Raw genomic sequence first — 25721 nt, 5'->3', positions numbered from 1 at the left:
CAAGACAATAGGGTCTATTCTGGCCTCTACCCCTATACATCGCTCAGGCAAGGCAGAGAGTCTGAAAGGCCAGGGGAGCGCTCCCTCTGTGCAGCAGCAGTATAAGGGCTGGGTAAGCTGCCCTATGCTGCCCACCCCCCTCACAGGCCACCACAGAAGGGTTCTCCCATGGATCCCAGGGGGTGGGACGGTGCCACAGAATGCTGGCTTCCCTCTCCCCCCATCCCCCGCTGATCCTGCAAGAGCTACTTCATACCTCTGCCCACTCTCTTTGTGAAAGCTCATTCCCTATTGGAGAGGTGGAAAGGCGAAGGCCTGAAGCCCTGCATTTTCCTGCCAGCCCAATTTCTATCAACTCTACCAAGACCTGTCACATGGTGACTGCATGGCCAGCAGGGCAGAGAGTCCACAGCACCTACTGGAACTAACAGCTGGTGCCCAGCATCCCTGGAAAATCAGGCCACTCTGACTCTTTGGGCAGTGAGCTGCTGGGGCAGGGAGTGGGAGTGGTGATGTGGTTTCTGGCTCTCCCTGCATTCAGATGCACATCATCTAAGGATCAGGCTAATTGTCACCTTACCACTCACAGTGGCCAGAAGAGCGCGCAGTAATTACTGTCATCAGGGCTGCTGGGAAGGCAGGGAGAGGGGCCGGAACTGATGGAAGAAGGCCAGTCTTCTTCGTGTGCTCGCTTTACTGGAAGGTTGTCGTTAGTATCAGTTAGTGGCCGACTCTACCCGAGTTTTATGAGATGCCTGGAAATTTGATGCACGGGATTTTTAAAAGGCATGGACACAAGCCAAGCATAACAGAGGGCAGCATGGTGTGGGCGAGTAGAACCAGCCACGCAGCAGCAAGACGGATGTGTGGGGAAACCTTGGAGTGCAAAGAAAGGGTTTGCTGCTGTTATTGATAAACAAATGCAGCGGCTGTGGGGATTGCTAACCCACACGCTCACGTTTACCCAGGTGCGTTTCATGCCAAAGCACTGTACTAATTCCATGCTGTGTGCAAGCAGCACTGGTGCAGGGGGCAGTGGATCTTACCTCTGGATGCTGGGGGCAAACCCCTGCTCTTAGAAACAGCATCAGGGTTTCCAGTGACTTTCCAGAATGTGGGAGACACACACACCCACCCCGTGTGGAGACTGCAGCTGAGCAATTAACTGATTATTCAGCTCAGGGGCTGAACCAAAAAAATCAGCAAAAAATATTGGTTTGGAGCAAAAAAACCCACCCACAATGAAGCAAAGCTGAAAAAACCTGCAGTGAAAAAAACAATTTTTTTTAATTTTGTTTAAGTTTTGGGTGTTTTTCAGCCCCAACTCTTTTAAAAAAATAGAGCTAAATTTTGAAACCAAACGAGTCAAAACATTTCATTTTGAAACAGCTGAAATGAACTTTCGGCTCTTTGGTGAAACTATTTGTCAAATTCAGCCCTAATTAGTGACTGATTTTGGTGCACTGAAAAATGCAGCATTTCAGCCGGCTCTGCTGGAAACTTGCCCTGGGCCACTTCTGGGAGTGTTTCGTTGCTTGCTTTGGCTTGGCGGGGTTGGCTGTGGCGCACGCCCATTGCCCTCACCTCTGCAGAAATGGCAAGGAGATTGCATTTATGAAATACTATATTTAAAAAGGGGGAAAGGGTTCTTCTTTCTAAATGTGTCATTGAAATAGTCCTGTTAAATGCAGGCCGACTTGGTAAAATTATCCTAAATATGCATCATGGGCACCAGGTTTATTGGCGCTCAGCAGCTTCACATCAAACCTGCTCAGATTACAAGCAACAAGATTTATTTTTTACACAGCTACCAGCCCTCGAAACAGCCTGGGATCTGAGAGTAAAGCTGGGCTACTTCTTTCTTACACCTCATTAGTGACAAAAGCTCTGCAGGCCGATTTATGCCACCAGTGACGTCGGTTTGATCCTGTCAGCTTCAATGGGCTTAGGCTGATTGGAAGGATTCTGTTGTTGATTCTCAATCAGGAACAGACTCCAACACGCGTGCTCTCATCTTTACCGGTTCTGCAGGACTAACCACAGTGAAAAAAACAGTAAAAACATGCGACTCTCATATATACAGGGGGCGGGTCTGTTAAGTAAGAAAGTGCCATATTTGCAGATGTGCAGTGTTGTTGTAGCCGTGTTGGTCCCAGGATATTAGGGAGAAAAGGTGTGGTGAGGTAATATATTTTATTGGACCAATTTCTGTGGGTGAAAGAGACAAGCTTTCAAGCCACACAAAGCTCTTCTTCAGGTCTGGGAAATGCACTCAGGGCAGGTCTACGCTGAAAACGCTGCATTGGCACAGCTGCACGGATGCAGATGCGCCCCTGCAGTGCTTAAAGGCATGTCTACAGGTACAGCGCTGCTGCAGTGTGTCTGGTGAAGGCTCTCTCTGCTGATGGGAGACCGCTGTCCCATCGGCATAATAAAACCACCTCCACAAGTGACAGTAGCTATGCCGGCAGGAGAAGCGCTCCTGTCAGCATAGCACTGTCTACACAAGGAGTTAAGGTTGGTATAACTACATTGCTCAGAGGTGTGGATTTTTCACACCCCTGAGCAAGGTAGTTAGACCAACATAGGTCTGTAGTGTAGACCTGACCTCGAGTGCCACAGCTAAATACAAAGTGGAACAGATTTTTTAGCGTAAGTAGTTTACACATATTTCAAGGGACAGTTCAAGGTGAAGTGGCCTGTTAACACCCCTCCAGTCATCAGGAGAAGAGGAAAGAAAAAGGCTGAAAGTGTGCGGGGGTTAGTGGGTTAATGTAATAAGCCATAAATCCAGTGTCTCTGTTCAGTACATTGTTTTTAGTGTCTAGCAAAATTTAGTGAATTTAAGCTGCCAGGCTCACTTTTTGAAAGTGTTGGGCAGTTTTCCATTGAGGATAAGGACTGATAGGTCAGATCTGTAGTGATCACTTTGCGAGAAGTGTCCACCCACAGGTGATGGGGTATTTTTGTCTTTTATCATTTCCCTGTGTGAGTTCATTCAAGAGCGTAGTGATTGTCTGGTTTCTCCCACATAGTTACTGTTGAGGCATTTAGTTCACCGGATGAGGTGCACCACGTTGTGATAGACATGTGTAGGATCCATGGATCTTGAAAGGTGTGTTGGGGTGAGATGCTGATCATTGTATCAGTGAAGATAGGTATACAGGTTTTGTATCTGTTGCTCTGGCAGGGTCTGGTGCCACTTTGAGCTGATGTGTCCTGGTCCAAGGGGAACTTGCTCCTGATGATGAGTTGTTTGAAGGCCAGAAGAGAGAATTCAGGAAAGATTTCTTTCAGGATGGGGGTCCCCATCGAGTGTGGGTTGTAATTGTTTAAAGATACCCTGTATGGGTTCCAGTGTGGCATGGTAGGTGAGAACTAGGTGTGTGTAGTCAGAGGGGATTTTATTTCTGCATTGAAGCAGGTTCTCTTAGGATATTTGGGTGGCCCATTTCATGATGCGATCTACTTCTCTGGTGGAATGTCCTTGTTTTGGTGAAGGCAGTTTTAAGCATGTTAAGGTGTGTATCCTGGACTTTCTCAGACCATATTATTCAGTATCGGGGTGCCTGGCTGTAGATAACAGATTTCTGGGTGTTTTTGAGTTGGTTGCTGGATCTGTGAATGGAAGTGTGGCAATCCTTGGATTTCTTGTACATAGTTTTCTGTAGGGTTCCATTTTTGAAGCTGATTGTGGTGTCCAGGAAGTTGCTGCTGTTGTGGGAGTGCTCTAGAGAGCGTTTGATGGATGGGTGGTGGTTGTTGAAGCCGTGGTGGAAATCTATGAGAGAGTTTAGGTTGTCTGTCCAGAGGATGAAAATATCATCAATGTAACTCAGGTATATCACTGATTTTGTGGTGCATTTGTCCAGAATTCTGCTTCAAGGTGGCCCATGAAGAGGCTGGCATATATCAGAGCCATCCTAGTACCCCTAGCTGTTCTCATGGTTTGGACAAAGTGTTGTTAAATGTAAAATTGTCATGGGTGAGGATGAAAGGGATGAGTTTGGCAATGTGTTTTTGGTGGAGAGCTGAGGGTTGTCCACTGAATATTTGCAGAGTCACTTTGGGCCAGATCCTCAGCAGGGGTATTCAGGCACAGTTCCATTGAACTCAATGGAACTATACCAATCTACACTAGGGTCTATTAATTCTGAATTTTGGCTCTTTTGCTATCAACCTCTGCCTTTGTTTGCAAGGCTAGTCAGCCTCCTTTCCCAGACCTGAAGAAGCGCTCTGTGTTGCTCGAAAACGTGTATCTTCCACCAGCAGAAGTTGGACCAATAAAAGATATGACCTCAACCACCTTGTCTCTCTGGGATCAACACAGCTACGACAACACTGCAAATAGCATGACACTTGTTGATCTCAACAGTTCAAGGTATCAGTTGCAGATTATCATCTAATGCGACATGATTCTCTTTGGCTTCCAACAGGAGATTTTGGGTAGCTCTGAGGGTTTGGGATCCCTGTTCTGAGCTGAAGGGTGGTGAAGCACTGGAATGGGTTACCTAGGAAAGTGGTGGAATCTCCTTCCTTAGAGGTTTTTAAGGTCAGGCTTGACGAAACCCTGGCTGGGATGATTTAGTTGGTGTTGGTCCTGCTCTGAGCAGGGGGTTGGACTAGATGCCCTCCTGAGGTCCCTTCCAACCCTGATAGTCTATGATTCTATGAATATGCATTTGATATTTGGAACGTATATTTACAAGCCCTTCTTTTGCCATGCCATAGCTGTGATAAGTGGGAGTAGGCCCTCTAGAAATCTACTCAAGCAGGTCTAATTGTACCAAATAGAACGGCTCAGTAGAGTGGAAAATAGTCCTCATATATCTAACTGAAGAAGATAATGACCTTTTAAATAACAGAACCAATTTTATTTCAATACCTCAATTACTCTGAACTCTCAAATGTCAACGTGCTGGGCACTTTCAAAATAACTTAATTTAGACATTTATAGCACTTAGACACTGCTAGTTTCTTATCTAACCTAATTATGGGTTGTACAGGAAATTGCAAAGCATCTCAATTAATGTTGTTTTTTATAGTGATACATAGAAGCAGCCTTTGACATTTGCTGCCATCTCGCGCGCCATGATTTACTCAGTGGGGTTTTTGATTTAGCTCCCTTGAAGGATGGAGCCCTTCCATTCTCTGGTATCTCCAGCAAGCAGCTGAAAAAACTGGTGGCGGAGGTGGCCGTGAGCCCATCTTGCTGATGGCCTCCATCTAAAGGACACGCTTGTTTCCATGAGAGCAGAGTGCCTTCCATTGGGCGGGGCACTCTATGCCGTGCATGTGATAATAGTGAATGCTCACTTCACCGGCTGATGGATTCTCACAGGCCAAGGCACCCAGGGAGGAGACCTCCCTGTTTTGACTCCCTTATGCTACGGTGGCAGCATATGGGGGCTGTGAAAGCCTCTTAGCTGGCTGAATTAAAAAAAAACCTCCTCACACAGGTACTGTGAATTCCCTGATCCCCTATAGGGGGCAGGATTGAGGTTGGAGGGGGTGAGGCCATAGCACACAGTGGTAAAGGGTATTCTGGGCAGCCTGCTATAACTTAAAGCAGCTATCGGAGCTGCTCCAAGTTATTCCAGGCACCACACCAGCCCAGAATCAGCAGGGCAAAAAGATGGCTTTTCGGGATTAATCTTCTGGTATGCTCAGCACACAGAGTGCCCATGGATTTCTGTGGGGGACACAGGCACCAGCAGTTTGCAGTGTCAGACCTTTGATAATCGGGAGGTTGAGCTTATTATTATAGGCAGGGTTGGTAGCGCCACCTATTATTATTCAGGTTGCCTGACGCTTCCCATTATAAGACCCTGTTTTCAGTTGCTTACAGCTTTGCGAAACTTTCACTGCTTGGGCTGAAATTTTATATAACTGGTGTGTGCCTCAGGATTATTTTGTTTTTTAGAAAATTTCAGCCAAAACATTTTACCTGTTTCCAAGAATTCTGCTAGGGAAAAATACATTGCTTTACAATGTTAAAAAAAAAAGCTGGCAAGCTTTTCTTTGACCAGTCCTAGTGCCCTTGTGCCATGCTGGATTTGAAATTTGGCAGAAGGTGTGTGGCTTTTTGCTAGGGATGGCCATGTCCCCTTGAAAATCCACCCAAGTTTGGCCAAGATATAAACCTTTGAAAATTGCAGTTCACACACGCTCAGTAGAGATTTATTTGATTTTAGCATTTAAAATCAGTGAAGAGTCTGTGCTCACTGAGCATGCCCCATCCCCTCACAGCTGTTGTGTGTGACCAGACTGTGCATGCAACTGAAGAGCAATTGAATATGCTCCAGCCAGGAGCTGAAGGGCTGCAGCTGGACTTGCCTTTTAATAGCTGCTCCAGGCGGGTTTGGGGCTGGGCATCAGAAGTGAAAGCAAGAAGCCTGTCTCTCCTGTGCTCTCGATGGCCCCTGCTGGCACCCAGGCAGTGTGGTGGAGGAGGCTGTCAGATTCGAATACAGAGGGGACAAGAGATGGACCTTGGTGGGAGAGGGAGTAGATAGGGAGTGGGAGCCAGGGAGGGCAAGAATGGGACAGGAGGCAGGGGGTGAGGGAAAGTGGGACTGGGAGTTGGAGGCGTGGGGAGACTGGGACTGGATAGGCATGAAGACTGGAGTGGGAGCCAGGGAGGCAAAAGGGACTAGGAGCCAATGGATGGGGGGAGACTGAGATTGGCTGAGGAGCTGGGACGGAGACTAGGACTGGGGAACAGTGAGGTACAATGGATCTGATGAGGCACTGAGGCAAGGAGACAGGGACAATGAGCTAGGCAGGGAGGACATGGAGATTGCCTGAGGACACTGGGACTGGGAACCATTGGAACAGGTGGCAACTGGAGGCAGGGGAGGGAGACAGCTTGGATGGGGAGATGTGAGAGGCACACTGGGATGGCCTGGTTTCTTTTGAAAATGTCACCAAAATTGACACTTTCCCATGGGATGTTTTGAGTTGAGGAATCAGCATTTTCCGATGTAACACTGTTCTGGCTAGAAATTTCTGACCAGCACTAGCTGCAACACACTCTGAGCAGAGGGCTGCATTCACTCTGGCTTTAGTAACTGATTGCACACTCCATTTCCTGAAGCCCAGTGAGCCATCCTTTCTGGTACTGCTGGAAACCACCATGAGTTTCTGACCAGACTGTCCCTTCCTCACACACCCCTATGGGGAAGGTGGCCACTTGGCATTTCCCCTTGGGGTAAAGGAGAGACTAGAGATTGGCCTGAGCCACACAGCTGACATCTGGATCCAGTCTGCCCAAAGGGAACCAGCCCTGACCCACTAGGGTCAGTGGAATGGGTGTCTCTTTCTAAGCGATGCTCTAGCTCATGGCAGGCAAACTATGGCCTGGGGGACACATCCGGCCCTCCAGACATTTTAATCTGGCCCTTGAGCTCCCGCTGGGGAGTGGAGTCCAGGGTTTACCCTGCTCCAGCTGGGGAGCAGGGTCAGGGGCTTGCCCTGCTCTGCACGGCTCCTGGAAGCAGCAGCATGTCCTGCCTCCGGCTCCTACACATAGGGGCAGCTAGAGGGCTCCACATGCTGCCCCACCCCAAGCACCGCACCCTCAGATCCCATTGGCTAGGAACCATGGCCAATGGGAGCTGTAGGGGTGGCGCCTGCGGACAGGGCAGCACGCAGAGCAGCCTGGCCGCACCTCCGTGTAGGAGCCAGAGGGGGGACATGCCTCTGCTTCTGGGAGCTGCTTGAGTAAATGCTCCCCAGAGCCTGCACTCCTGACCCCCTCCCATGCCCCAACACCCTGCCCCAGCCCTGATTCCCCTCCCGCCCTCTGAACCCCTCAGTCCCAGCCTGGAGCACTCTCCTGCACCCCCAACCCCTCATCCCCAGCCCCACCCCAGAGCCCGCATCCCCAGCCAGAGCCCTCACCCTCCCTGCACCCCAACCCACAATTTCATGAGCATTCATGGCCCACCATACAATTTCCATACCAAGATGTGGCCCTTGGGCCAAAAAGTTTGCTCACTCCTGCTCTACCTCCACCAGAAGTTATGGGCTTCATGCGGGAATTGCTGGGTGAAGCTCTGAGGCCTATGTTATGCAAGAGGTCAGGGTATATCATCATAACAGTCCCTTCTGGCCTTCAAAGCTATGAATCCACGTTCACTGAGCCCTGAGAAGTCACACACTGCCTCTGTCTTGGTCAGATTCTTGCTGTGCCAATGCAATTTGTGGGGGGAGAGGGGGAAGGCTCTGTGCGATGGGGTGTGCAAACTCCATGCTGGCACTGAAAGCGTTAGGGGAGCTGGAGAGCTGAATTAGTGCACCTGATGGCACCAGGAGGGTATGTCAGGTTTAATGAAGGATGAGACCCAGCTGAGGAGGGGCGGGGTGGCTGATTTACAGGGAGGAGCTGCAGGAGGGAGCTGGTATCCTGGGATGGGCCTTGGAGGGAGAACGGGGATGCCAGTGAAGGAGCCCTGAGGGTCAGTGGCCTGAGAGGAGCCAGGCTGAAATCCCTGGAAGGCAGTGCTCTATAGTAGAGCGGGAAAGTACAGTGCAGAGCCTGAGAGGGCGGGGATGAGTTTGCTAAGGATTGGACCCAGGAAGGGTGGGATAGTTCATTCCTATGTGTTTCGTTTGGACTCGGGGTGCCCTAGAAGGGCTGGGACAGAATGTGATCTAGCCCAAGAACCAAGTGACAGGAAGAAGTGGACCACTAGCAGGTGTTTGGTGGAGATAACTGTGCAGAAGGCCCCTGCAATGCCATGCCCATCCATGATGGGGAGCGCTGGCTGGTGAGTTGCTCTTTTACACTTTGTGGTTAAAATCTTCTGGTAGAGAGACAGCAAGAGACCAGAGTTACCTGCCAAAGAACCAAATTAAAACAGGGTTGCCGGCTGTTGTAATAGTTGCAAAGTGCTTTGTGGGCCAAGTGGCTATAGAAGTGGAAGAGGAGAGATTAAAAAGACTGGGACTGTTCAGTTTAGAAAACACGTGATTGAGTGGGGATATGATAGAGGTCTATAAAATCATGAGTGGTGGTGTGGACAAAGTGAATAGGGAATGGTTAGTTACCTTTTCACATAACACAAGAACCAGGGGTCACCAATGAAATGAATAGGCAGCAGGTTTAAAACAAACAAAAGGAAGTACTTCACACAACGGACAGTCAACCTGTAGAACTCACTGCCAGGGGCTGTGGTGAAAGACAAAAGTATAACTGGGTTCAAAAAGACTCAGATGAGTTCACGGGGTATAGGTCCATCAAAGGCTATTAGCCAAAATGGTCAGGGATGCAACCCCATGCTCTGGGTTTCCCTAGCCTCTGACTGCTAGAAGCTGGGAGTGGATGACTGGATGGATCACTCAGTAATTGCTCTCTTCCGTTCATTCCCTCTGAAGCATCTGGCATTGGCCACTGTCAGAAGACAGGACATTGAGCTAGATGGACCTTGGGTCTGACCCAGTCTGGCTGTTCTTATAACTGGCCATTGGCTTGTGTAATGGTTGCAAAATGCTTTGAAGCCTTAAATAGAAGCTGGTATTGAAGTGGAATTGTTATGGTATTGTCACTGAAATGATTCCTGTAATATACTGTGTTCAAAAGCCATGAGGAATAGACAATGTCCATTACATATATAATTCTTCCAGTCATCTCACATGGACCCCTCTGGTACAAAAACATTGCCTCTTTCGTTTTGAGGTGATTAGAAAAATCCCCTGGCACTCCCTATTTCAGTTTCCTTAGTTCCAGAGCCTAGCCACTTTAGCAGAAAGCATCACATATGTTTGCTGGAGAACTGCCCATCCCGTCGCTGTCTATTTTGGAGGAGGCGTGGGAAAGGTTTTGTAGCAGAAGCCAAGTCCAATATGTTGTAAGTGCTGCCTCCTGCTCTCCATCAGTGGCAACTGGTGTCAGAGTCTCTCCCATTCTTGTGGGTGGGCTCCTGTGTCTCGCTCAGACTATCAGATGCTGTCCCATTCCCTGAGATAATCTGAGGGCAAATGGCAGAGGGAGGCAGCCATGGCAACTTTTTTATTCGGGTAAATTGGGTGGCCGACATGAGCTGTGTGCATGATGTGGAGTCAGCAGTGGCTTTCTTCCTGACTGGTTTTGGCTGCTTTAATAAGACTTTATAGCACCTTCCAATTGAGCCCTCAAAGCACTTGCCCAACACTAATTAAACTAGCCTCACAGTACCCCTTTGATATGGGTGGTTTATTGCCATTCTACAGCTGGGGAAACTGAGGCCCGACATGGCAAGGTGACTTGCCCAAGGTCACACACACAATTGGTGTCAGAGCCAAGAATAGAACCCAGGTTTTCTGACCCCCAGACCCCGCCCAGCCATTTCAATCTGTTAGGACTTCCTACTGTAGCTATGCCTGCCTGTTAGCAGCAAGTTGGCCCGGAAGAACAACTCCATGCACTAGTGGGAGTACACTTATTGCCTCTGGAACTACTTGTTCCTAACCCACAGGAAAGCTTCTCACTGGAAGGAATTAATACGTCATATAAGGCATAATACAATAATATGACTCCTCCCTTTACATAACACCGTTATACTACAACACTCACTGATGAGATGCAGCTGTTGCTGGGGTGGAACAACACACAGCATCCCTATTGTGTCCTAGTGGAGAGGGCACTGGAGTGGGAGTCAGGATACATGCTTTCTAGACCCAGCTCTGGCACTAGCCTGCTCAGCAACCTTAGGCACGTCTCTATGTGCCTCAGTTTCCCCATCTATAAAACGGGGATAGTAATACTGATGTCCTTTGGAAAATGCTTTGAGATCTATTCATGAAAAGTGTGACGTAATAGGTCGGTGGTATTAGTAAATCACAGGAAGTCCAGGAGAATAATTACAACTACAGGTACCACTAAGGGCAGCAGAATGGAATTACACATTTTATCCTGCACACTGGGACTAACCACCCCAGTCTTGCAAACATGCCATGGGGTAGTCACATCCCGATTCTGCAGTCCTTATGCACATGAGTTGAGGTCCAGGGGAACACTCAAGGAAGCAGAATTGGGCCCACAAATCACTATTAGAGTAAATATTTGAAATGTCCATCTTATCTGGCACAGCGCTCTTTAGCGCCATGCTGGGATGCTGATTCTGAATTACCCAGCTCTGCTTCCTGCAGCATCTTTATTAACCCAGTCACATCCCTTCTTTTGGGTTTTACGCAGGCAAACTCCTCTTTACTTCAGCTTGAGCAAGGACTGAATTGAAAACTAAATAAAAACCTCAGGACGTGACCCGTGCATGTTAACGCAATGGCATTCATTCTGAGTTCTGCTGTACGGGCAAAGCCCTGGCAAAGGACATAAGTCGACTGTCCTTAATGAAGAGAACCCCACAACGATGTTACAGTTATTCTCAAACAAATGATCTCCTTGTAAATGGGGAGATAATGACATTCCAGCCACACCTACGAATTAGAAAGTTGTAATCAAGAATAATAACCCTCCCCACCCTTTCCCTGGAGCTGCAGAATCTGCCCCCACACAGCATCTGACGGTAATGTGATTTACTCCTGTTTGCTGATGGAGGATTCTGGCCATAAAATTTAATGTGGAGGAACAAGGTGCATTTAAGCAAAGCTGTAAACATCTCTAATTCTATTTAAAGCTATAGAGTGCAGCACATTAACATTTAACAATCTGCCACTAAATTGGTGTGGCACTAATAGAGCTGCATTTGTTAAAATTTTGGCACCAGGCCATGTTTTACCAATGACAACAAAAGGAGTAGCCCAAATAGCATGATTCAGCGGAGTCCAGCCACTGCTCAATCAGGTGTTGAAAGAGTCTTCTTGGGAGCTCCTGGCATATAAAAGGACGACAGGCCACATTCAACTCTGCAGTAACTCCACTGAAGCCAGCAAAGTTGGACCAGAAATGTATTTGGCCCTGTGTTGCCTATTAAATCGACTGTACATGGCATTCTCCTGTCAAGTGTAGTCCCATCCCTGCTTTCACTCGCTCCAGGAGGAAGTAAATTGCAGTAGTACATCTTACTTCCTGCTCTGTGCTGGCTCATTGAAGGAAGTAGTACATCTTACTTCCTGCTCTGTGCAAAGGCTCCGCTTATTCCCTGCTCAGGAGGGCCAGTAGCAGGCTGTCCGTGACTGCTCTCCTCCAGTGCAGGGTCTGCCCATGTGGGATAGCCCATGCAGAGGATGATGGGAGCTCATTACATCCCCTTATATCCTTGCAACCTGGGCTCACAATGTAGTTCTCTCTGTTTGGAAGTCTATTTGCCCCCTACACTACTAAAAATTATTTTTATTCTCATTGCGGCAACTTCTGAGGGAGAAATGGAGAGGGGTGCTGGATTCCATTCTGCCTCATCAGTCAGTCTCCAACATTGTCAACTGCATTGTCAACAGGTCTCAACTCACAGCTTGAGCACATGGTGTTGAACACTTGGGAAATGGAACAGAAATCAGAGGGAATGGTCCTACCATGTCAGGACCATTTAAAAAAACTAGGGAAATTCCCATGCAAAAACATTGGTATGGTCCAGTTAAGGTTGCAGCCACAGATTGTGTTTTGAGTGTAAGTTATCATCTAAGAACATTTGGAAATAAAGAAAAAAAATTGAAACCTAGGAAATTCAGAATTAGGGTTAAACTGACAAGAACTCAAGTATTTGAAAGTTTGTAAATTACCAGGTAAGGTACCCAAATGACTTAACCTCAGCCCCCATAACCATCCCAGTGTTCCTTTTGGTCGCTACTTGGTAAGGTATGAATACTGTGGAATAAAAGGTAAGAATAAAAACATTTTCATGTCCCCCACCCCCATTCTAAAAACAAGGGTAGGTTCGTTCGTTCGTTCTTTCTTTCTTTCTTTCTTGTGTGCAGGGGAAAATGGGACTAATGCGTTCTTAAAGTTAAGCACATGCTTACGCACCTTGGTGAATTTTCTCAATAATTATTGGAGCTAGTCGGAATTTTTTTTATGGAACATTTCTCTGTTGGAAAATGCTGATTTGCTGAAGGCAAAACATTTCATGGAAATGTGCCGATTTCGATGAAATTGTGTTTCAAGAGAGAAATTTGAAAAAAAGCGCTTTGATAAGGTCAAATGTTCCATTTTGACCTTTTTGGAATGGAATGTTTCAATTTTCTGTTTACAACTTTTTATTTCAATTATTTAACATTTTATGTTATATATATTTTTAAAAGTAAGTCAAAATCACAAAGACAACATTTTGATTTAACCTAAATTAAATGGTTCAAGGGACCGCAAATGAATTTTCAAATTTTTTTTTTGCAGGAAATTCAGAAAAAAATTAGTTTTATTCCATTTTGGAATGGAAATTTGGAAATCATGGAATTTCACACTCAATATTATTTGACCTTTCTACGGCAAGCAAAAAATTCTACAGAGGCTGACTGAACTCTCACCAAAAAGGAAAAGGTAATTTATTTAGCTCAATCAACTGTTGTTAATTTGGGGAATTACATATCAAACATAGACAAGACTACACATAACCTTAATACATGAACAAAGGTATTCATTAAAATACTGGGCAAAGATTAAACAGGGAATAGTGCATTTTTTCTAAACAAGGGGCCCAATGTCCAGCCATTTGTGACCAAAATTGTTTAAAACCCAGATTTTGGGATATTTTCATAAATAAAAGCACATGACGTTGATGTTTATGGGATCAGATTATTCATTAAGGTGAAATTCACCAGTGTGCACATGGACAAAGCATATCTTCAGATTTCTGTACATGGTACATTTCACCCATTGGGGGATTCAGTCGATATCCAGATGTTCCAAAAATGTCCATAATAATCCTTGAATGTTTCATGAATTTTAGCACAAATTATTATTGATTAAAAGATTCCACTGGAAGAGTGATGTTAACCCTGGTTAGTCTCATATTCAAAATGTATGTCGCCCAATGAGAGAACAGAAAAAATATCATCCCTCTTAGATAGCCAACACCACCCTCTGAATGGCAAAATGAACATTTTCTCAACAGCTCAGAAGCCTGAATATTACTCATTCAAATAGTTACTAGCAACAAACTACTTACAGAAATCGGGGCCAGCTTGAGAATGATTGGTTGTTCTGAAAAGGGGCTGAATATGGTATTAATATTATACATCAAGTTTACCTAGTTTTTCTTAACACTTTCTCTTACCAAAGCAATTTAGCTAAGATGGAAACACACAGATGACTGCATTATACACACCATGTTTACAAGATAAATTATGTTGACTATGTAAAATGTTATATACCCATTTAAAAAAAGAGGCTTAAACCCGATCTATACAAAAACTAATCCCTTCCAAGGGAACTCTCATAAAAGGCAAATCTGCGCTCTCTCTACATGCAAAACTTCTGCCATCCTAGCTGTGCAATGGGTGAGGTGGGGTCCTGCAGAAATAATACGTGATTAAAAATTGTATAGTAACATACTATATATTCAACAGCTCAGTATTAAAGTTGCATACATGTCCTCAACTTTAGTATTTCCTGATTTTTTTTTTTTGAGTGCTTGACTTTGCAACCTTAAGTAGCATGCTCTTAACGTAGTTTCTTTGCATGGAATTTCCTAGGTTGTTTTGAAAAACTAAAATAAAATAAAATAGTGCCTTACGTGGTCAGTTTGGTTAGGCAGCGTACGAATGCCCAAAGTGAAAAAAAGGCATGCCATAAATTCAGGCGTGATCTGTCTGTGTGCACCTGAGAGCACAATTTTGCCCAAATCCACCAAACACAAAATATCAACTCACATTCTTAAGCAAAATGAACTAGTGAGGAACGTGATTTTAGAATACAAGGGAGAGATCTTCAAAAGCACTAAGGGATTTTGGAGCTCAAATACCATCTTCTTTCAGTGGGACTTGTAATCCTAAACCCCTTAGGTGCCTTTCTAAATCTGCATGGAAGGGGGGGGTCTCATCAGAATGGCAAGGACTGTTTAAATCCATAGGCAATACCAGAACTGATGCATTAACTACTGCATGCTACATCAATGTGAAACTGTCATTCTAAAATGGCTAGTGCCCATTCCCAGTCCTTGAACTTTGGCCTGTAGCTGGATTTCAGCAGCTACAATGTACATGTTAACCGGTTGGAACCGATCCGGATTGGACAGGGATAGAACCAAACCCACACCCTGCATCTCACCCTCCCTTGGGAGACTCTAGCTAAGTGCTGTAGCTGAGCCTGGGTCAGGGGTTAGGAATCTGGGGGGACAGGACCTGAGAGAGGTTTCACAACCACGTTGGGTTGGGAAGTAAAGGGGGTGTTTCTCCTTCACTTGTCACCCTTCCTCCCCTCTCCTCCTACAGCTACCCCATCCCTGCAGATACCTCTGACCTTGTTATCTGTGTCCTCTTCCTCTGCACTTGGCACACTGGCTGCAGGGTAGCGTCTGACCATTTCAAAGGTGGGGTCCCAGCAGTGCGCTGTTGGGCACTGGTGCCTGGCTGTGACGCATCAAAAAGGCCCAACCAGCCCGTGGAGATGCAGCTTTGGCCAAGCTGGTCAAGATTTTCAAAAAATAAGGGCCAAAAAGTGCAGCTCCGAAGTCCATATGTAGGCGTCTCAATAATGGGCCTGATTTTCAAAAGTGCTGAGCCCCCAGCAGCTCCTGCTGACGTCAGAGAGAGCTGCTGAGGGCTCCACACACCCAAAACAAGGGTCTCGGGAGCCTAAAAGTGGATGTAGGGGCCTAACTTTGAAAATCTTGGCTTTGGTGTCCCCACCCAGAGACTAGTTGCATACAGGCCATGACCCCAAAGAGGCAGAAGGGAGCCCAACTCCCCCTGGCCTGCAATGGGTGCTGTGACTTAACACTCTCATGTTCTTATGAAAATCCCAGCCCATGTCTCCTCCCTGGTGGAGCGCTCTGCTGTGCGTGTTTGCCAGAGATCAGAAAAAGAGAGGCCCTGGGGCTCAGCACCTTCTTTTAAACCAAAGTCCGGTGGAGAAGGGGGATCCATACTGAGCAATTCAGAGAGCAGGAAGAAGTGAGATGTCTTAACATCCTGGGCCCAACTCACAACATGTTAGGGGGCTCTAGGCTCAACTCCCTACCTCCCCAGCCCTGGTCTGTTCAGATTTGTAGAGGGTGAAGTGGGTGGGTGAGGGGTTTTTTTTTGCCTAGACATGGATGGGAATCAGCTTTCCTTTCTCTATGCTTTTCAATATATATATTAAAAAAAATAAAATGAAAACAAAAATCCCATCCTAAATCTGCATAAGTCAAAATCTTCACAAATGGAGGGCAAGGGGCAGGAAATTGGTTCGGGTCAATTGAAATGGTTTGTTTCAATAGTCTCAAAACATTTTGTTTCAATGCTGACCATCTTTAATTCTTTATTTTTTCAACTATTATTAGCTTCAATTTCAAAACAAAGAGTAGTTTTGAACCGGAATTTTTTAGTTAGAAAATATCAAAATAAAAAGTTTTGACAATTTCAAAACTTGAAAAGAAATTTTTCTTTTTAATTGAAAAATTCATTAAACCCAACTCTTTCGTGGGCAAAGTTTTGGTTTTGATAAATTGGCATTTTCTGATTTTTCACAGAAAAATTCCTCACCAGCTTGACTCTTGCCCTGGGCATCAGGCTTACTACAGTGGATCCAATCACTGCAGCTTCTGGGCTCGCTTGGCTATGGCCATCTCTATCTAAACTGGGCTCTTTTGTGTTCAGATCTCAGATTTGCATGGAAGTGGAAATAACATTGCAAATGACCCAGGGTGCTGCTGAGTGCTACAAAAAGGGATTCTGTGGCAATGGTTTGTCAGTTTACGCTTGCTACATTTCCTTTCAACTACAGTTTTTTAAAAAGTCTCATAAAAATATAGAAGTGCATGAATGGAAGTAAAAAAATAAGGACATTTGTACGATTTTTATAAATAAACAGCACAGCAAGAATTAAATAGAACACAGCCAAAGAACATTTAGCCAGACACCAGCTTTTACAGCTTGTTCTCCTCAAACAGGATCTGGGCGTAGACCGTCGTGGTGGGCACACCTTTCGCTGCCTGATGGGGCTTGATCAGCTCAAGTTCGGCATACGTTAAATTCTCCTCTGCAATTTTCGGCTACAAAACAGAGCCACAAAATAGAAACATAGGGTTAGAAAGGATTGCAAGGGTCATATAGTCTCTCCCCCTGCCAAAATGCAGGATCTGTTGAGTATAAACCATCCAAGACAGATGGCTATCCAGCCTTCTTTTGACAATCTCCCATGAAGAAGCTTCCACAACCTCCCCAGGCATCTGTTCCACTGTCCTACTCAGCGGCGGCTCCAGGCACCAGCGCTCCAAGCCACGGGGGGTGCCCTGCTGGTCGCTGTGAGGGCGGCAGTCAGGCAGCCTTTGGCAGCTTGCCTGCGGAAGGTCCGCTGGTCCCATGGATTCGGCAGCAATTTGGCGGCGGGTACACCGAAGCCGTGGGACCAGCAGACCTCCCACAGGCAAGCCGCTGAATCCGCGGGACCGGGGACCTCCCGCAGGCAAGCCGCCGAAGGCAGCCTGCCTGCCGTGCTTGGAGCGGCAAAAAAGCTAGAGCCGCCCTATTCTTACAGTTAGGAAGTTTTGCCTGAGATTTAATCTAAATTTAAAATAAATAGTTACAAGGTTCTTATGGCTCTCCCGGTGGGACGGCTGAGTGTGAAGGACTGCTGTAGTGTCTTACGCAATGAGCCAGATTTCAGGTGCCTACCTCCTATGGATTTCACTGGGAACTAGATGGCTAAATATTTTTAAAAATCTGGTCCAGTAGGCCTAGTTTTCCTTTCAGCTGTATGCTGCAGCCAACCAGTTTACTCCCTCACTAGAACTTGCTTGGGGTTGGCCGGAAGGAAGGGAGAAAAAAATCATGAACATATTTTGGGGGAATTTTTACCTATTTCCCCCCCCCAAATTTTGCAATTTGAATTTTTGTTTTTGTGTTTCTCAGTTCAAAATTTGAAAAGTGGCCACCAGCTGTGTGGTTGATCAGAAAAATGGAGGGAAAATGTTCAATTTCCCTCTTTATTTTCAAATTTCAAAATATGAGCAATTTCTATCAGCTGTGCTCCTTGCATGCAACAATGTCCATCACAGAATAATCAGACCCAGAGGCTGCTACTTTTACTTGCTCAAGGTACTTCTGTTATTGGTATATGGTATTTTTACATTACCTACAACTCTGCTCAGTGCCTTACAGAATAAGTCAAAGGCCTTTTACTCCTCTTACCCTGATTGTACACTACTGTGATGCTTGACTTCAATGGGGTCTCTCCTGTTTTAGATGAGGTCAGACTTAGGCCACGGTCCCTGCCCCAAAAAGGCTAAAGCATTGTTAATATTGGCAAATGTTTGACTCAAAACAAGATACAGACAACTGAGCTAACGTGGTTTTATTTAACTAATTATAAATATGCCATAGAACAGCCATCAGATGATACACCACTGTCCAATTCATCTGGATTCAGACTGGTTTCAGGACATGGGACCTATATCCTGGGTCTTCCAGTCTCTCATACTCTAAAGTGACTACTGTTGATATATGCAGTGTTATAGCCGTGTCAGTCCCAGAATATTAGAGGGACAAGGTGGGGGAGGTAATATCTTTTATTGGCCCAGCTTCTGTTGGTGAGAGAGACAAGCTTTTGCGCTTACACAGAGCTCTTTTTCGGGTCCTGGAAAATAGTGTTGATATACACAGGACTTGGGAAGCTGGTCTTATCTCTTTGCTTCAATAACCAACAAGGAACTGAACTTGGCTGTTGGGCCCATAATGCATTGTGCTCCAAGAAAAGTCTAAACATACACTGGATCAATTTGAACATTGTACAAACCCTGGATAGGACCAAGTGCAATTCTGGAGTAGACTCGGGATATTATTGTTCCTGTGAGTAAAATACTCAAGATAAGTTGGGTGAGGTAATATCTTTTATTGGACCAACCTCACTCTCCTTATCACTTTAATATCCTGAGAACTGCAAGCAGCATCAAGATAACGGTGCTAATTTTCAGCCTAAACAGTTCATCTGCTTTCTTCAAATACTTGTAGAGAGTTATCTTGTCATTTGGCCAAGCCATACATATATAGCTCTGTGACTATTCCCTCTGAGTCAGTCCCTTAATCCTCTTCTGTTGCTATTATCCGGACTCCCTTCATGATTGCCTTGAATATCACTCAGTATCTGTGTTTATTTCCAGATGTATTCGCTTGCATTTTTCCAGCACAAATCTCATTTCATTATATCCTCTCCATAGGTCTGCACCTGGATCCCTGTCCTCGGGTTGAGTCTGCTGAGGAAGTGGTATCTTGTTGAAGTCAACTGAACTGCTCACAGGAAGAGGGGCTGTGTGGGTGAGTAAGGGTGTCTTGCAGGATTAGAACCAATGGCCTCACTCCTGCAAACACTCATTTGTTTATCTTTGATACATAAATAAATCCCATTCAGTTTCTTCTTAGCACAATGCTGCAAAGCTGGGGTATCAAATTTCTGTTCATTTTCATACGTGATAGATGTTTAAGGCCAGGAGGGCCTATTGTGATAATCTAGTCTGGCCTCTTGCATGATCACCCAGTGATTCTTGCATCAAGTTCGGACCTTGTGACTGAGCTAGAACATCATTTTTACAAAAACATGCATCCCATCTTGATTTGAAGACTCCAGTGTTGGAGAATCTATCACATCCCATGGTGGATCCAACGGTTAGTTACCCTCACTGTTAAAAAGGTGCTCCTTATTTCTAGCCTGAATTTATCTAGCTTCAGTTTCCAACCATTGGATCTTGTTTTGCCTTTGTCTGCTAGACTGAAATGCCCTTTGGAGGTTTCATAACCTTCTGTGCCCCTCAACCCCCCCACCCCCGGCTGGCTTTTATTTAACACTAAACCTAAAATTGGGACCCAAGCTAATTTAATGTCCCATTAATCAGAACAGTAAGAATGCGCAAAACATTTAGGCTACAATGTAAAACATACAGTAACAGATCCACCCTAAAAGCCTGAAGCCCCTGGGAGTTTTGCCATTGCCTTCAATGAGAGCTGGATTGGGCCCTAAATGTAAAATTGCATGTTGCAGGTGGAGATCCTTCCAAAACTGAATCTGGTGAGGCTTGGCAAACTGGTGATTGCCAGTTTAAAGCTCTGCATTGCTCAAGACTATGCCAGTTCATCCTTTGCAATGGAAATATTTACATAGCTTTGTAGAAATCAATTGCTTGGGGCAAACTCAACCCATGTTTGCGTTCCCCTCCGCTGTTTAATTACATTTCATGTTTGTTTCCATTTAGAAAATGCCATGTGTCCTAAAATAGCCACCCCAACGCCCAGCTCATGTAAATTTTAGAACAAAGATTTATGAAATCATATTGTCCAGGTGTTTTATTATATTATCTCAAAATTGCATTGTTTTCTAGTGTAGATTATCTCTTTATTCCTACTTTATTCTATTATGTTTGGATATGAAAAATAACACTAGATTCCCCAAAACAGGTCATCGGGCAACGTTGGCTGATGTGTTGCTTTCATACATTTTTATGATGTTCCTATAGTAAACATAATTTAATAAAGCCAAAACACACTAAATAAATAATTGCATCTAGAAAAGCAATAAAACCAAATAAAATTAGTACTTTCATAAGTGGAAAAGGTACTGCAATTACTGCTACAAGCAACAGCACACCATAAAATGTGTAGAATAATTTCCCTTATGCATATTTCTAGTATGTAATAATTTGATTGAAAATATGAGGAAACACACAGGAGGTTCAAAATTGAGAAGTGTGTACAGCTTTCAGCAAAGGATGTGTAATAACAGTACATGGGAGCCAACACTACTTTAAAGGTCCTATAATATCTAGTTTTTGTGGGGGTTCCAGCCACTTTCTGTATTTCACTCATCGGCCATGTGTTTAATGCTATTTTGCTGGTTTGTTTATCTGAAAACAAATTTTTAGACAGGCAGGGAAAGAAAACTAATTCCACAACTCCTCTCATTTACATTTGATAGCATTTTGGCAAGGTACAAGCTGGGAGAATACCACCCTTCTGTTACTGGAACGGTATCACCCCCTTAATAACAAACAATCTCATCAGCAGGGCTGGAAGATGAGAGAAATGAACAACTGGCCATTCACCGTCTATGTTTCAAAGAGGTGTGCAGGTGAGTTAGCAATGCTACCACAACTATTTCCTGGTCTACACTACGAGTTTAGGTCGAATTTAGCAGTGTTAGATCAATTTAACCCTGCACCTGTCCACACGACGAAGACATTTTTGTTGACTTAAAGGGCTATTAAAATTGATTTCTGTACTCCTTTCTGACGAGGGGATTAGCGCTGAGATCGACCCTGCTGGGTCAAATTTGGGTTAGTGTGGACGCAATTCGACGGTATTGGCCTTTGGGAGCTATCCCAGAGTGCTCCATTGTGACGGCTCTGGACAGCATTCTCAACTCAGATGCACTGGCCAGGTAGACAGGAAAAGCCCCGCAAACTTTTGAATTTCATTTCCTGTTTGGCCAGCGTGGCAAGCTGATCAGCACAGGTAACCATGGAGTCCCAGAATTGCAAAAGAGCTCCAGCATGGACCGAACCGGAGGTAATGCATCTGATCGCTGTATGGGGAGACGAATCCGTGCTATCCGAACTCCGTTCCACAAGACGAAATGCTGGAATATTTGAAAAAATCTCCATGGGCATGAAGGACAGAGGTTATAACAGGGACCTGCACCTGTACCGCGTGAAACTTAAGGAGCTCAGGCAAGCTTACCAAAGAACCAGAGAGGCAAACAGCTGCTCCGGGTCAGAGCCCCAGACATGCTGCTTCTATGATGAGCTGCATGCCATTCTAGGGGGTGTCCCTACAACTACCCCACCCCTGTGCTTCCCTCCTCCGCCACCCCTCCCGGGCTACCTTGGCAGTTATCCCCTCATTTGTGTGACGAATTAATAAAGCATGCATGAATTTGAAACAACAATAACGTTATTGCCTCTGCAAGTGGAGATCAAAGGGGGGAGGGGAGGGCGGTTGGCTTACAGGGAAGTAGAGTGAACCAAGGGGGCGGGTTTTCATCAAGGAGAAAGAAACCAAACTTTCACACTGTAGCCTGGCCAGTCACGAAACTGGTTTTCAAAGCTTCTCTGATGGACAGTGTGTCCTGCTGTGCTCTTCTAACCGCCCTGGTGTCTGGCTGCATGTAATCAACAGCCAGGTGATTTGCCTCAACCTCCCACTCCGCCATAAATGTCTCCCCCTTACTCTCACAGATATTGTGGAGCACACAGCAAGCAGTAATAACGATGGGAATATTGGTTTCGCTGAGGTCTAACCGAGTCAGTAAACTGCGCCAGCGTGATTTTAAATGTCCAAAGGCACATTCTACCACCATTCTGCACTTGCTCAGCCTATAGTTGAACTGCTCCTTACTACTGTCCAGGCTTCATGAGCCATGGGAGCAAGGGGTAGGCTGGGGTAGGTGCGACCGCGCGGTGCTGCCGGCTGGGAGAGCAAACTGAGGCAAGAGCCTCCAGCTGGCATGATATTCCAGGCAGGACTAAATCTCCATTGGACTAAACTTAAAGAAGAGAGTGACTTGGAGTCATTCCCGATTTTGTCCAGGCACCCCTGACCGACCTCACTGAGGCCGGCCAGGAGCACCCATGTCTACCCAGGCACCCCGGACCAACCTAATCGAGGTCGGCCAGGAGCACCCACGGGACAATGACGATGGCTAGCAGTCGTATTGCACTGTCTGCTGTCCGCAAGGCAAGGCAAGGCAAGGCAAAGGGATGCTGCTGTGTAGCACTGCAGTACCGCGTCTGCCAGCAGCACCCAGGAGACATACAGTGACGGTGAGCTGAGCAGGCTCCATGCTTGCTGTGGTTTGTTGTCTGGACAAGTAACACAGGAAAAAAGGCGAGAAACGATTTTTTGCCATTGCTTTCACAGAGGGTGGGAGGCCTGACGACGTGTACCCAGAACCACCCGTGACAATGTTTTTGACCCATCAGGCATTGGGAGCTCAACCCAGAATTCCAATGGACGGCGGAGACTACGGGAACTGTGGGATAGCTACCACAGTGCAACACTCCGAAAGTCGACGCTAGCCTCGATACTGTGGATGTTCACCGCCGACTTAATGCGCTTAGTGCAGGGCCGCCCAGAGGGGGGGGCAAAGGGGGCAATTTGCCCCGGGCCCCGGGCTCCGCAGGGGCCCCCAAGAGAACAGCGGGGGCTCCCGCCTCCGCCCCTCTCCTGGAGCCTCAGCGCACTGCCGAGTCTCCGCCTGGAGCCCCTGAGCCCCGCCCCGCTCAGAGCCGCGTGGTCAGGGGGCGGGGCTGGGAGCTCTGGGCTGAGCTCGGCTCCCTCCGCTGGGCCCGGAGCTCCCAGCCCCGCACCCTCCCCACGCGGCTCTGAGCGGGACGGAGCTCAGGCCCCGCCGGCCACACGCTGCGGCTGTTCCGGCGAGGCGCTGGGACTCCGGGTGAGGAGGGAGCCGGGGGTAAGAGGTTGGGGGCGGGGCGGGGGTAAGCGGGGGCTGCCGCCGAAGCGCAGCCCGGTCTTCGGCGGTAATTCGGCGGCGGGGGCCCTTCCGTTCGGGACCGCCGCCGGCGCCCCAAGACCCGCGGTGGGGGCCCCCCGCCGCCGAAGACCGGGCTGCACTTCAGCGGCGGGTCCCGGTTCGGCAGTAATTCGGCGGCGGGGGGCCCCCTCCGCGGGTCTTCGGGGCACTTCGGCGGCGGGTCCCGGAACGGAAGGGCCCCCCGCCGCAGAAGACCCCGGGCCCCCGGAATCCTCTGGGCGGCCCTGGCTTAGTGGGGACATACACAAACGACTGTATCAAATCTATTTCTAAAAAATCGACTTCTATTAAATCAACCTAATTTTGTAGTGTGGACATACCCTATGACTGACCATTGCTATGCACTTTGGAAAATTAGATGGTTGGTCTAAAATGGTGTAAAAAATGAATTATTCAGAATCTAAATCACTTCCAAAGCAAGGTTTCTAGATTTGGAGCCTTCATCTTGGTAAATATTGTTTTTTCAGGCTTCATGATCAATACACTGTAACATACATCACACAATCATAAAACTAGGAAGAACCATCATGATTCTCCTTCCAAGTCTTCTTCAGGTTAGTTTTTAAGTTACTCCAGTAATGGAGATTCTCTTGGGAGACTATTCCATAGAACTCACTGCTAGCTATATCTTTCCTGGTAGTCAGCCTGCATAACTCTTGAGCTGCGATGGTAGAGGCGAGCTGGAAAAGACTTTTTTAAAAGTGGGCGTGTACCATTGCTTTTTTTTATGGCATACAAAAAAGGCCTGAAAGGTGAGGTTTAAAAAAATAATTGTTTAAGTTTGACCTTAGAATTATCAGGAATGTCAAGTCTGGCTTAGCTGGAGAACTTCTGGAAGGTCTCAGGGATGTTTATTGTGAGCTCTCGCTGAAGGAGTGAAGGGTTTTGAACCTTTAAGCAAGGATACCTTTATGCAAAGTGGTAACTTTGAGCAGTCTGACAAAATAGCCCATGTTCCCCCCCGCCCACTTCTTAATAGCTGAATTTCCACTCTCTTGGCTCTTGTGATCTCACCATTTTGCTAGCTCTCTGCTTCCAACCTCCACTGAGTGTGAATTTCAATTTAAAAAAACAAGCAGATTTTTTTTAAACCAGCCATTTGGTCTTCCTATATCCATTGTAAAGAGGCAAAAAAAGGCCCAAACCTGATCGATTCCACTTGGGGTTCATTTTTAAATCTCAATGGACAGAAAAGCTTTGGCAACTAATGCATCAGCTACAGATGTTAGCAATGAAGTTCAGTATCTCCACATTCTTGCACCGCTATTAGACTGTGATGGTGAGCGACTGTAACAAGGGCGAGGTGGGGAGAACGTGTGATATTTACTTGCCCCAGTGAATTATCACCTGTTTATTTTCTGTCCTTCACAAATACATGTGTCCCAAACAGGTACCTCAGAGAGCTGTGTAAATACTACATTTATACTAGCTCTTGTGTACTACAGAAACCCTTCAGAGTGAAACCCTCCTCTGCCTGGCTGCACTCAGCTGGGGAAGTGTATGGACTAGGAGAGCAGCAAGGAAGCAGTTGTACATTAACTCCCAAAGCTCTTGCCAACAGCTGACTTGGTAGCTCAGGGTGGGTGACCGCACTGTGCTGTGAGGTGTCGATTGCTACTTCATAGAAAAGACGACTAGCTTAAAAATGCCACATTTAGACATGAGTTGTGACATTGCTTCTTTGATCCAAATGCTCTCTGATGTGAACCTTTCCAAGTTCCCGCCCTGTTAAGTTGAATCTAATCCGGTCTCTCAAGAGTTGAGTTTTTCAGCCATGCCCAGATGCTATAAATTACTCTTTCCTTGGTATTTTCCCAAAGGGCCACTCTTTCACTCATTTTCTTTTGCACATGCCAGACACAAAGCTTGGGTCCTTTCCACTTGATATTTGAGTAACATCCTGTTTTGCACTCCTGCTCTGTGACCACTCCACATGAAGAGGGCTGATGTTATCCAGATGGTGCAGCTCAAATGCATAAATATACAGTATCACATCCCAAATATTTACAGCAGCAAAAAGCATTGACAGGCCTCTCCAGGCCAGTTGGAACTGACCCAGCCCAAGGACCAGATCATTGGTACTCTCTGCAGAAAGGCAGAGAAGGGGTGAAACAGCATAAATCATGGAGTGCAAGGGAATGAAACTGAAGAGGCACCGTCAGTCCAG

The 25721-nt window shown here is 46.3% G+C and overlaps 1 protein-coding gene across 2 annotated transcripts in view; it reads right to left on the bottom strand.

Annotated features, from left to right (window-relative positions):
- Window positions 1-1822: 1822 nt before the first annotated feature.
- VSTM4 (V-set and transmembrane domain containing 4) overlaps window positions 1823-25721 on the bottom strand; it is a 79903-nt gene continuing 56004 nt past the window's right edge. The window contains exon 8 of one of the 2 annotated variants that reach the window (XM_039481329.1): window positions 1823-2033. In XM_039481329.1, coding sequence (XP_039337263.1) covers window positions 1983-2033 — 51 coding nt within the window. In that variant the 3' untranslated portion in view covers window positions 1823-1982. Of the gene's footprint in view, window positions 2034-16854; window positions 17070-25721 lie in introns of those variants that run through there. The other variant, XM_039481328.1, reaches the window with a different exon arrangement.

The sequence above is a fragment of the Mauremys reevesii genome, linkage group 7 (genome assembly GCF_016161935.1).
Source record: "Mauremys reevesii isolate NIE-2019 linkage group 7, ASM1616193v1, whole genome shotgun sequence".
Lineage (NCBI taxonomy): Eukaryota > Metazoa > Chordata > Testudines > Geoemydidae > Mauremys > Mauremys reevesii.
Note: the sequence above shows the minus strand (reverse complement) of the source record. Positions and strands in the feature narration are given on the sequence as shown.